Source organism: Ctenopharyngodon idella, chromosome 11, assembly GCF_019924925.1.
Source record: "Ctenopharyngodon idella isolate HZGC_01 chromosome 11, HZGC01, whole genome shotgun sequence".
Lineage (NCBI taxonomy): Eukaryota > Metazoa > Chordata > Actinopteri > Cypriniformes > Xenocyprididae > Ctenopharyngodon > Ctenopharyngodon idella.
This window is the reverse complement of record NC_067230.1, coordinates 12,329,949-12,342,860: the sequence shown is the minus strand read 5'-3', so window position 1 is coordinate 12,342,860 and position 12,912 is coordinate 12,329,949. Positions and strand designations below refer to the sequence as shown.

The 12,912-nt window shown below is 35.2% G+C and overlaps 1 protein-coding gene across 2 annotated transcripts in view; it reads right to left on the bottom strand.

Moving 5' to 3' along the window:
* Positions 1-4,196: 4,196 nt before the first annotated feature.
* Positions 4,197-12,912, bottom strand: part of ly75 (lymphocyte antigen 75) — a 32,036-nt gene continuing 23,320 nt past the window's right edge. For both annotated transcript variants that reach the window (XM_051912102.1, XM_051912103.1), the window contains exons 28-35: positions 12,574-12,690; positions 11,359-11,547; positions 10,668-10,891; positions 10,375-10,558; positions 10,128-10,286; positions 9,541-9,663; positions 8,360-8,542; positions 4,197-5,481 (exon numbers count right to left, since the gene is read on the bottom strand). In XM_051912102.1, coding sequence (XP_051768062.1) covers positions 5,309-5,481; positions 8,360-8,542; positions 9,541-9,663; positions 10,128-10,286; positions 10,375-10,558; positions 10,668-10,891; positions 11,359-11,547; positions 12,574-12,690 — 1,352 coding nt within the window. In that variant the 3' untranslated portion in view covers positions 4,197-5,308. The remainder of the gene's footprint in view (positions 5,482-8,359; positions 8,543-9,540; positions 9,664-10,127; positions 10,287-10,374; positions 10,559-10,667; positions 10,892-11,358; positions 11,548-12,573; positions 12,691-12,912) is intronic.

Sequence of the window (12,912 nt, the reverse complement as noted above, 5' to 3'; positions counted from 1 at the left end):
GACTGAAAGAGGACAAGACAACAGATTTAGTTTAACATGTGCAAATGTTCATTTGTTTCTTTTTAATTTATCTGTTGACTCTTGAGACATACAAATGGGGTAAGATAGGATTTTACCTGGAATCACAACCTCAGAGGGATCGGCACTGGGACGTTGTAGCCCTGTTTAGAAATCCTCACTAACTTCTAAAGTAAGGAAGCACATTCATGGCAACTTTGTTCAAAATAAGACCGGTGTGTCTTTTAGCCCTCTGCACAACTTTGAAAGATGTTTTAGTTTGTAAATACTTAAAAAGCCGTGGGTTGATGTCAAGACAATAATTTCTTATCAGTTTTTGAAATTTATCTTCAAAAAGAAGCGATTTCCAAAATGATGCTTAAGTCGGCATCTTGGGAGCCCTTTTTAGGGGTTTAATCTACCCTCCCTCCCATGAGCTACAGTGGCCAACATCTATTTTTAACAGGAGATAAAACAGAGACTGTAAGTGACACCCTGGACTTACAGTACTGCTATATAAGACATTAACTAATTAATGGTGTCTGTCAAACCTCTGTAGATGTAGAGCAAGACCAGAAAAAAAAAAAAATTCAGGATAATAAATATACACTGATGAGCCAAAATATTATGACCAGACACAGGTGAAGTGAAATTGTTATGGCAAGGCGACTGGGTCAGAGTATCTCTAAAACGGCAAGGCTTGTGGGTTGCTCCCGGTCAGCAATGGTGAGAATTTACCAACAGTGGTCTGAGGAGGGACAAACCACAAACCGGTGATGGTGTTGGGCACCCAAGGCTCATCGATGCACAAGGGCAATGAAGGCTATCCCGTCTGACAATAGTCATGAAAGTAATAGTTGAACAGAAACTATAAATAACATTTTCCCCCACCCTAAAACTCAACCCATAAGTGCTATCCAGTGGTAAAAGTTGGTCATGTAGGCATGATAAACATTTTAATCACAAGTTTGCAGAAAACAAAGTCTTGTCTATTAGAGTATACCTAATTCTCTCCAGATGTAGTGTCTGTCAGCCATAATTTAAGAGTTGGAACTTCCTTTTTCTGCCAAAACAAAAGAATAAGTTTTTTGGCAGATATTAACCCATACGAAACAAACTGTTGTTGTACCCGTGCAAGTCTCAAAAATTCTTCGGAAACTCCAAATATAATTAATATAGGGTCTGGTTCAATAAGCATACACTGTACAAAGTAATACGCTCTATCTACTTAATAAAATTGTAGCAACAGATTACATGCAATATTATTTAATAAAAATTCAACATATAAGAATTGAGTTAGAATAAATCAAATTAATTCCTTTAAAGTCAACCATTTAAAATGTGTAACATTAGCAAACACCATTACAAAAACCACAAATGGACATAAAAAGCAAAGAGTCAAACTGCCCAACTAAATGAAACACTGATCACCATAATGGTTTTCAATTCAATCAACATCAACATCTAAATCTCTGTTAATTCTTGTGTTTCTCTTTCCTTCAGTGATTCTGCTTGTTATCATCAGGTGTCTTCAATGCTAACAATAAAAAAAATAAAGAGTCCTTTATTAATCTTCGACGTCTGTCTGTTATTCAGGTATTTTTGTTTAAATTTTACTCGTTTTAAATGGTTGACTTTTAAGGAATTAATTAGAATTGAGTTAGAAAAATAATCAATTTGTTGAATATAATTAACAATATTGCTTGTAATCTGTTGCCAAAATTTTATGGAGTAGATATAGCGTATTACTTTTTACAGTGTGTCCAATGTATCTGAAAAAACCTGGAAAATTCTGTTCCAGAAACTTTGTTATTTTGGACACATGATGTAGCAATGAGACAGGTTAGAATCTAAAAATTGACATTTGTCACATAATGGAGACACTTTTGGAAATATTTTATTTAATTTACACTTGGAATAATGAAGCCTATGAAGCACTTTAAACTGAGTAAGACGATGTCTTGCATTAACGGAACATCTGTGGACCAGTTCAAGACTTTGTTCCCAAATTTTACTAGGAAATTCTACAGCAAGTTCTTCTTCTCAGGCAGTTTTAATTTTCTACATAGATGGACTTTTCACCTGTTCTAAAGCCTTGTAGAGCAACGAGATGGTAGTGCCATCTCAAAGACATCTTACCAGAAATGTGTCCAAATACATAAGTGTAACTAAGACATAATTAGAAATGTCAGACTTCACAAAGTCTCTAACTTGAAGGTACCTAAAGAAGTGATTAGAAGGGACATTGTATTTTTTCACACAACTGCTGAAAGGAAGCAAATTTGCCATTCACGTATAAATCTCCTGTTTCGTAACCCTAAATTTTTCCAAATCTAACATTCAAGGGCAAAAAGCAGGATTAGCTGAGATAGAAAACAAAAAATGACATTTGGATGAATTTAAAATGTCATTAAATATTTCCAATTGAATTTTGATTTTTTGGTTGCACCTCCTCTTTTATTGGTAGAGCACCTTTTTTTAATATTTGTTACATATGTGCCATAGAAATTAATCAAATTAAGGATATTTGGAATGCTACTATTGGGCTCAGAAATAAGTCACATAAAAATTTTAATGATGGTTATGGGACGAATGTGTCAGAACACACAGTGCATTGCACTCTTCTGCGTATGGGGCTGCGTAGCTGCAGACCAATAAGAGTGCCTATGATGACCCCTGTCCATCGTTGAAAGTGCCTACAGTGGGCACACGGGCGTGGGAACTGGACCTTGGAGCAGTGGAAGAAGGTTACCTGGTTTGATGAGTGCCATTTTCTTTTACATCACATGGACGGCCATGTACGTGTGTGCCGTTTAACCTGGGGAAATGATGACACCAGGATGCACTGTGGGACAACTACAAGCCGGTGGAGGGAGTGTGCTGCTCTGGGCAATGTTCCGATATGAAACCCTGTGTCCAGTCATTCATGTGGACGTACATTTGACATGTGCCACCTACCTGCCTATCTACATTATGCTTTTTCCATACACTACAATTCAATTTACTTCCATTATATAACATATAGTTTAGTATAGGGTTAGTTAACCTAAAAAACGTAAAAAAAATCTGTCATTTATTACTCACCCTCATGTCGTTCTACACTCGTAAGACCTTCATTCATCTTCAGAACACAAATTAAGATATTTTTGATGAAATCCGATGGCTCAGTGCCAGCAAGATAATTAACACTTTCAGATGCCCAGAAAGCTACTAAAGACATATTAAAACAGTTCATGCGACTACAGTGGTTCAACCTTCATATTAATAAAGCGACGAGAATAATTTTTGTGCGCCAAAAAAAAACCAAAATAATGACTTTTCAACAATATCTAGAATCTTTTCTTTCGAATCAGTGGTTCGGAGCGCCAAATTCACGCGATTTTAGTAAACAAGGCTTCATTACGTCATAAATATTTCGAAATTTCAATAGTTCACGTGACTTTGGCAGTTTGATACGCGATCCGAACTACTGATTCGAAATAAAAGATTCATAAAGCTTCAAAGCAGTGTTTTGAAATCAACCATCACTAGATATTGTTGAAAAGTTGTTATTTTGTTTTTTGACGCACAGAAAGTATTCTTGCCACTTTATAATATTAAGGTAGAACCACTGTAGTCACATGAACTGTTTTAAATATGTTTTTAGTAGCTTTCCGGGCATCTGAATGTGTTCATTATCTTGCTAGCAATAGAGTCCTCACTGAGCCATCGGATTTTATCAAAAATATCTTAATTTGTGATCTGAAGATGATCAAAGGTCTTACGGGTGTAGAATGACATGAGGGTGAGTAATTAATGACATAATTTTCATTTTTGGGTGAAGTAACCCTTTAAAGCAGTATGTAGATACTAATAAATACCGCAACTATAAAAATAAATTAATTAAAGGGTTAGTTCACCCCAAAATGAAAATTCTGTCATTAATTACTCACCCTCAAGTCATTGTAAACCTAAAGACTTTTGTTTATCTTCAGAACACAAATTAAGATATTTTTGATGAAATCTGAGAGATGTCTATCCCTCCATTGACTGCCTTTGCAACTACCACTTTGGCACTTCAAAAAGTTCATAAAGAGATCGGAAAACTAATCCATATGAATCGTGTGGTTTAGTCCAAATTTTCTGAAGAGACTTGAACTAACGCTTTAACACTGACCCAAAAACATTTCTTTTAATATTCACCAACAAAGGACATACTATTAGAAGACATACATTGTTTTATTGAGTATCTTCTGCTGTGGTCAAAACAGAGGAAAGGTGATATGTAAATCAATTCAAAGACAAGAAAAAATATTTTTACAAAAGCAGCGTTGTCTTTAGTGAACATTTTTGGGTTTGTAATATATTACCATCAATTTCCAAATCATCTTTGGTGTAGTTTGGGGGAAAAAAACCCCCAAACAATCAACAGCAACAACAAAAATATAATAAAATATTTACAAAGTATGTACTAAATCCTTCACTAAAAGTTAGATTCAAACAGCTCATTAAAGTGCATCAGATTTCAGTAGTTTGAGTAAATTAAGCATAAGAGTGCATAGATATAATCTCTGTCAATTTATCATTAGCATCTTGTGCTGCACTAAGTGCACTGCATTTATTGCTTTACCATAAGCTGTTTTACAGAACTTGGATATTACTGTAATAAAAGCAAACCTATCCATAATGTCAGGAGAAGTACATGATACATCACAGGAAAAACACCATTATTGCAAGTTTGAAAGGAATGTTCTATTAATTGATGACTAATAAATCTATGAACATTTCAAAGAGTGGCATTGAGAAATCAAATAAGAAGAAAAAAAAAAAAAAAACGATAACTACAAAAATAAATTTCAAATGAAATGAATGAAACAAAGTTTTGGGATCCTTGACGCTCTGTTAAAATCACATCTTCAAAAAGAAAAGAGGAAAAGCTCCCAAAATCTTAAAATCTACCCAGCTCTAAGCGCAAGTTAATATTCAGTGCTGCTCAAGAGGAGTGAAAAACCCTGATTTAATAACGCAATTTCAAGAAAAGCCAAAATAACACAATCAACTTTTTAAGTACCAGCAGTCCTCCCATTAAAATACACACAAACATTTCGGATATTTTAATTTAAATATTAAAACCTCCAAACATTACCACTCCTATTTTCATTTACACAAACTGTCCCATTGAAGCCATGCTGTGTGAATAATTGATCAATAATAATAAATAACCTTAGTTTGAACCACTGAAGCTGGTGTTTCTGTTGATGGCACAGAGGAGCGTTTGTAGTAAAAGGCACATCATAGCTACCATTTAATTTGACATCATTCAGTTGAGGCGTCATTCTGCATCATTGATCATACTCGTACTGTCCGCGTCATCAAAGTTGCGCTGGTAACGTACAGTCGAATGGAAGCGATGCTTGTTTTTCTGGTATAAGATGAAGGAGACTGCACCGACGATGCAGAGGAAGACAATGATGAAGAAGATCAAGGCCACAGGGCTACCTGGATCTGCACATGCAATATATAACATTTTATGGCATAATGTTCCTTTGTTTTAAATTTGCAATGACAATGAAAACCAAAATAACACATTTTAGTAAAAAATTACTAACTGCATAAGCGTGCACACCCCTACACTAATACTTAGTTGAAGCACCTTTTGAAGCATCCAGTACTTACTATACTACTATACTATTACGTACATATGTGTGTGTGTGTGTGTGTGTGTGTGTGTGTGCGTGTGTGTATATATATATATATATATCTTCTTATAGCCTATGCCATCTTTATGTAGAGCAACAATTCTTTTTTTCAGATCCTCAGAGAGTTCTTTGCCATGAGGTGCCATGTTGAACTTCCAGTGACCAGTATGAGAGAGTGAGAGCGATAACACCAAATTTAACACACCTGCTCCCCATTCACACCTGAGACCTTGTAACACTAACGAGTCACATGACACCGGGGAGAGAAAATGGCTAATCGGGCCCATTTTGGACATTTTCACTTAGGGGTGTACTCACTTTTGTGGCCAGCAGTTTAGACATTAATGGCTGTGTGTTGAGTTATTTTGAGGGGACAGCAAATTGACACTGTTATACAAGCTGTACACTAACTACTTTACATTGTAGCAAAGTGTAATTTCTTCAGTGTTGTCACATGAAAAGATATAATAAAATATTTACAAAAATGTGAGGGGTGTACTCACTTCTGTGAGATACTGTATACATATTTATTAAATGTATTATTAACATATTTTATTTTGTAAATGTTTTTAAATACAGTGGATACAGTATGTGTGTGTGTATATAAGTATATATTAGTGCTGTCAACGTTAACGCATGCAATTAATTTTTTCCAGTTTAATGCATTAAAAATATTAACGCAATTAATGCAGCATCTGTTTTTTTCTGTCATCCTTTGGCTAGCATTACAATATATGATCACGCTCTTATTCATGCAAATGCTTTTAAACCATTTAAACGCACCAAAAGAGAAAAAGAGAACGACTGTCTGTGAATGTCCTGTCACACACACAACGCACAGAAAGACGCGCGCCATGGTGCGCATGGACGGCGCGCCAGAATCCAGTTCTCTGTCACACTTGAACGAACAATAACACGCACAATAATGCCAAAAATATCCGTTTTGACGAGTAAGAGCATAAGAGCAGCCTTGAATGAGTTAAATAAACAAAAGTAAAGAGTTGTGAGAAAGTGGGCCGCGTGTGAGATCTGCGTCATGTGCAGCAGCGGCAGCTCTTAAAGGGACAGCAACCATTGCTGTCTGTCATTGAAGATAACGAAAGAACAAAGGTAACAGAGAAAAGTACTCACTGCTCTTGACTAAAGAACTTTTTTAGTTTTAATAATGATTAATCTGCATTTAATTTATGCTATAAATTATGCAGTGCAGACTGTTTGGTAACTTTATTCAATTTCTGTATTTTTCCTATCTGTTAGACAGGTAGGAAAGGCACAGGTAAATATGACATTTATTATGAGTTTATGTGAGGATTGTTCCATGTAAGTTGCTATATTTTTGAAGCCTAATAAATGTAAAACAATGATATAACTTTCAATTACACTGTAATGTTGAATGGCTATAATAGTTTGGGGAAAAAATCAATTTCATCGAGACATCAGCAGCAGTATTAGTATCAGTGATACTGGCCTTCATTCATAAAAAGATGCCATTAAACAAGTATTTAAAATATACTGTCTTTCTTTATGTTGTTTTAATTTGGAGATTAACTGTGAAATTATTACATTATAAAATATATTAAAAACGTATAAAACTTGTGTGATTAATCGAGTTCATTTTTTTAATCGATTGACAGCACTAGTATATATATATATATATATATATATATATATATATATATATATATTATATTATATTATATTATAGTATATGTGGGTGGAATTCAGCAGTGGTGTGTAACGCAGTCACTCCTACTAGCCACTTTGGCGGGTTGAATTTTATATATAATATATATGTTTTTTTAAATGTCTATTAAAATGGCATCTAAAATAATAATCTAAGTGCAATGTAGCGTTATGATACATATCGATACTGAAACATCTGAAACGCTTCAAATACTAATTTTCTGCAGAATAGATGCACGATACTAGCCGCGCTTTCTCGCTCTCTCATCTTTGCGACAGCGAGTTGACACACAAACCCGCCTCCCCTCACCCACTTGTTTCATTTGCTCCAGATGAATATTGGTAGTGTTGCAGGGCTTGATTTTCGGAGTGGGATTGCACGTATTAAGCATAATTTTACTCATTTCTGTAGATTTTGTGCTCACACCCAAAGCGTGCACACGTAAAGCCACCTCTTGGTACGAAACTGAGTTCTTTTTCGCTGCTTTTTGCGCTTAAACAGTCAAATACACTCAAAATGTCAAAATGCCGGTCTTAGTGAGTATTCACGTAAACACAGTCAGTTATGTTTTAAGGGACCATTAACAGTTGAGAAAGAAACAACCGCCTAACAGTATAATGGATCCGTGCATCAGGTCTTAAAGTGACAGCAGCCTAATATACCTGCTACCAAATTATGAGATAATATTAAAAATATCTATATGGCAATTCTTCCCCATGGTATTGATGTCAAAATTGTGACCAGTAAAACGATGTTGCTAATAACTTTGGAAAAAAATATATATATTTTATTAACTTTATTGTATATTATACTTACAGCATATTATTGTGTATATTATATTAATGAATTATATTAATAACAATATTATTAATATACTTTATATTTATTTACATATTATTTTAACTTTATTGTATATTATTATTCTGTATTTATTGCATATTATTATCGATTATATGTATATTATGAGCCAATTTCAAGATGAGAAATTTTGAGGACTCACGGGCAGGTGCTTTGCAGACAATTCGGCTGCGGCTGTCAGAGCAGCTGGCTTGGGTCCAGATGCCGTTGCTGGAGACCATGACTGCGCAGATCTGCGATGTCTTCTGTGATAATTGTGGCCCTTTTTTTGCATCCCAGCTAGAGAAGTCCAGTGCACTGCCGTCCTGCCAACTTGTGGGCTTACCTTAGAGGAAACAAAGATTTACAGAGTTGAAATAAGTCTACAAAGCTTATCTCTTCTCATTTGTAAACATTTCTATTTTTACACTAATGATTCATGCTGCAATATAGAACTCTTCAAGTCTTAAAGTCCCCCTGTGGTGAAAATCAAGTTTTTAATGTTGTTTATATGTCCATGTGGCATTTTTAATATGCTTTAAGACAAACCATGTGCAAATTCATAAGTCAACACCATTGCTGAGTATTTTCTCTTTAAAACAGTATTTTCTCTCAAAAACGCAGTTTGAAATCGTCGGTGTTTCTTACGTAACAAACTACCTTGTAACCAATCATGCCAATGTGCTGGAGGGCTTTAGTGTAACAATAACTATGCCCGATCTGCAGCAGGGGAATCTCGCCAGGTTATCCCAGTATATTTTTCTGCTGATATGAAAAATCGGGTAGATTTAGCAATATAGCGGGTGTATGATGTATATTGTGATGTTATGATGAACTATATGCCTTTCTCCACTGACGTTCTGAGTTTTTTCAAAGCATTTGTAAGGATACTGATTTTTAGAAGCCAGCTGTCAGTCTTTGAGATGGCAAACGGGAACATGGTTTGTGTAACATTAGCCACACATTATTAGCTGTTTGATAACGTAGTCAAGCAAAAGGCTAAATATATTAAGTACCGTTATGTCTCCGACATTGTAAAAAGTAATACCATTATGCAGCGTTTACCTCAGTAAGTTGACTGAGTGGATCTCTGAGCTCGTGCAAGTGAGTGGAGGCAGGGCTAATTAGCATATTCATAGATCCACGTATAATAAATTATGCAAGGGTGCAGAGTTACATTCAAGCTATTTAAAGGCATGAAGAATTTTTTTTTCCACAGGAAGAAACATTTAAATGTGTCATTTTGGTGATCAAAGATGAGTTTTAAGGGATAAAATTATTGACTACAGGGGGACCTTAAATAAGGACATGGTGAGCTTGAAGGTAGATCAATCATTATTTTACCTTTGTCATCAATGTTGAGTGCCAGCCACACTCGGCTGGTGATGGAAGGGTTCTTAATCATATAGTTGGAGACAAAATCATTCTCTTCTTTACTCTTGATGGTTAACAGCTTGGATGAAGAATCTGCCGGTTATATGGGAGAAATACAAGATGTTGTTAGACACTAGGTTGATTTTGGATAGTTTTTAGTGATTATATTGAGATTTGAATTTGAGAAACTGGGCTAAATAACAGTAACCATGTAAAATGCCACTGAAAGCTAGTCTCAGTCTCAGACAGCAGGCCCACGGAATACCCAGTCTGTTTACCCACCATCTGATGCTTATTGCACAGAAAAATGACAAGAGCTGGCTGAAATTGCAACTTTTAAGGGCACACGATTTTGTCTACCACTGGTTGAAACTAACTGGTTGGTCTAACATGAATTTCAGATGTGGCCCTAAATAGCATGTAAAACAAAACAAACTGTGGTCATTCACATGTGTGTTGTCGCTTCCTGTCTAACTTAGCCAGAAAAGGCTGCAAATTTTATGTGACACTAGATGAAAGCTGCTAAAGACACAGCAATTCAGAATAAGTACACTCACCCAGATTCTGACACACATTCTTGGCACTCTCCATGGTAAAGACAGAGTAGTTGTACGAGTTGAAAGCATAACAGTGATCTTTAAACAGGACCCAAGAGGTCTGACTATCACTCTTAGGACAACTGCTGCTGGACTGAGAAGAGAGTTGTGCACTAGTTCCTGGAAAAAAATAAATAAAAGAGAAACCAATTTCAGACTGATCTTTTCAGAACAACAACAGTGTTGTGTTATTGAGTGCTTGTCTTACCCTCACTGATGTGGTTGTAGCAGATGGCCCCTTCTAGGGCTGCATGGCAGTTAACAGATGACCAGGTGCCTTTGGAGTCAACAAACACACACTTTTCCTCAGAATCACGGCCGTCATCCACAAATCCATCTGGTTTGAATTTTACCGGGGTCCCATCTGACCACTCATAGGGCCATCCGCTTACCTAGAGAAAGAGCCAAACAAATTCATAACGATAGCAATTGAGAGCAAAAGATTAAGCTTTCAGTTATTAATTGCTGTCAATTGTTGCTATTATCACAAAAATTGTATACATCTTGTTTGGAGAGGCCAATCCACAGTGAAAAGCCGTCCCTTTTGGCGATCAGTGCCATGTTGTCGTTAGTCGTTTTGTTACTAATGCTGGCAAGATGGCCTCCGTTGCTACCACACTCTTGCAGTGCCTGATACCAGTCCATTTTCTTGGCCACTCGACGGTAACTAATGCCATCCGGAGCATTAACGTCAACCACATCCTTCATGAATTCATCTTTGGGATCTGTAAAAGACATATTTTCGCAAGCTGACAAATAATATGCAACATCAAGAATTTTGGCTACTATTACTACTATTGGCTACTACTTTGAACTTTCGAATAATCAAAAAATTCTGAAATTTTAAAAAATAACTTCCCAATTATGATTTTATGAGATCTTTAAATAATTCTGCAGTGTGACATACACTTTATAATAAATAAATTAAAGTATTTGGCTCTCTATTATAAATTGTTGTTTTTTTTTAAATTAATATAAGGTCATAAAAAAGCCATGCATATTAATAATAAAAATAGATTTATTGAAATATTTCATTATTAATTGTTGAATAATAGATTAATTACTTCTGTGTCATGTCAATTGATTATTTTGCAGTTTAAGTAAATATAAATATAAAAAATATACTCATAAGGAAAAATATACTTGTATATAAAGGGTAAAACAAGCTGAAAACTCATTGGTGTTGCTTTACCTTTTTCAATCTTGCACACCACAATACTTCGCTGTCTGAAGACATTGAACCTATGTTGGTTCGTTATTATTTCCCACTCTCCAATCATGTTGAGGCCAGCCATGAAGTGCTCTGTGATGTTTGGTCTTTCACCATATTTCCAATTGGAGAACTGCACATTGCTGCCATCTAGCCATTTCAGCTGTTCATCTAAAGGCATCATACAGGGCAAAAATTAACAGCTATATTATTTGATACTTTCTTACTCAATCCATCTTTCCCCATAAAGGCTGGCATGACTTTTTGGACAGATTTTTGCCCCAGTAAACAGTCTGGAGGAGTCAACGCTAGTCAGCAAAAGTCAGAGCCAGTCTGCAGATTTTGGGAAGTCAGACTTGACAGATTTCATAGAAAATTGTGTAGTGTATGATGGGCACAAACTCAGATTTTTTAGATTCGGACTATGATTCCATCCAGTCGGAGGAGATGAAACAGGTTTGATATTTTGAGCCAAATTTAGAACACATTATTTTTCAATTGTAATATGTTTTATAGCAAAAAGGTGCATGTTTCTGCAGGAGTTTGGGATTACTTGAAAGTCTGGTAGTGTATGATGGCCCATTTATATCTCTAACCATTTACAAAGTCCGCAAACGTGTCATGTCTAGTGTTTTAAAATCAGTTCAGATTTTACAAGTTGTGTAGTGTATAAAAATTGTGAATATTTAGTCTGATAATTGGCTATTTCAGATAACACAACTGACAAGAATGCCCTAGTGAAAAATAAATATACTAAAATGTATTTGAAATACATTTATTTCAACTATACTACAAATACATTTACATATTATGTACTTAATGAAAATACTTTGCAACTGTACTTTTGGTGTACTAAATTGGTATACTTAAAGTCTGCTCAATTGAAATTGTAATTTTGTACTTTAACTGTGCGGAAGTAGTGCTGAGGTCCAGCTAAAGATACACTAAAGTATATCTGATTGTGCTGAACTGGAACTATTGCAAGCATACTATAGGTGCGCTTTAAATAATATCTTGCTTTTAAAGACTTTAAAGATTTTATTCAAAGATCATACAATCCTTATCAATAGTAACATTAAAACACATTTTAATGTTAACAAATATGTTATAGATTTAAACTATACTTAGTACGAAATAAATGTATTTTAAATTTATTCCTTTTTTACTAGGGTGAACTTTAAGAAGTGATCATCTTACCTGTCTTGTTCATTCCCAGCCACACAAACTCCACCAAGCTTTTGAACGGCTGCAACTGCTGCATGATGAAATCATTCTCTGTCTCATCACGAATGGTTAGGATTTCTCCATACCCGGCTAAAACATACGGGCAAGATTACCATAAAACATCATGAAATTTAGATATGACAGGTAATGCTCATTAGAAATCATTAAACATTGGTATTTGTGTTTTTTAGTCATTTTACAACAGCTTCGACCACGGCTGATTAGAGTTGCTGTTTCAGCATACCAAAAAACTTTGAAAACACAGCAGAAAAGGAAACATGAACAAGATGTTTTGCAGAATAGTTCTTCTAG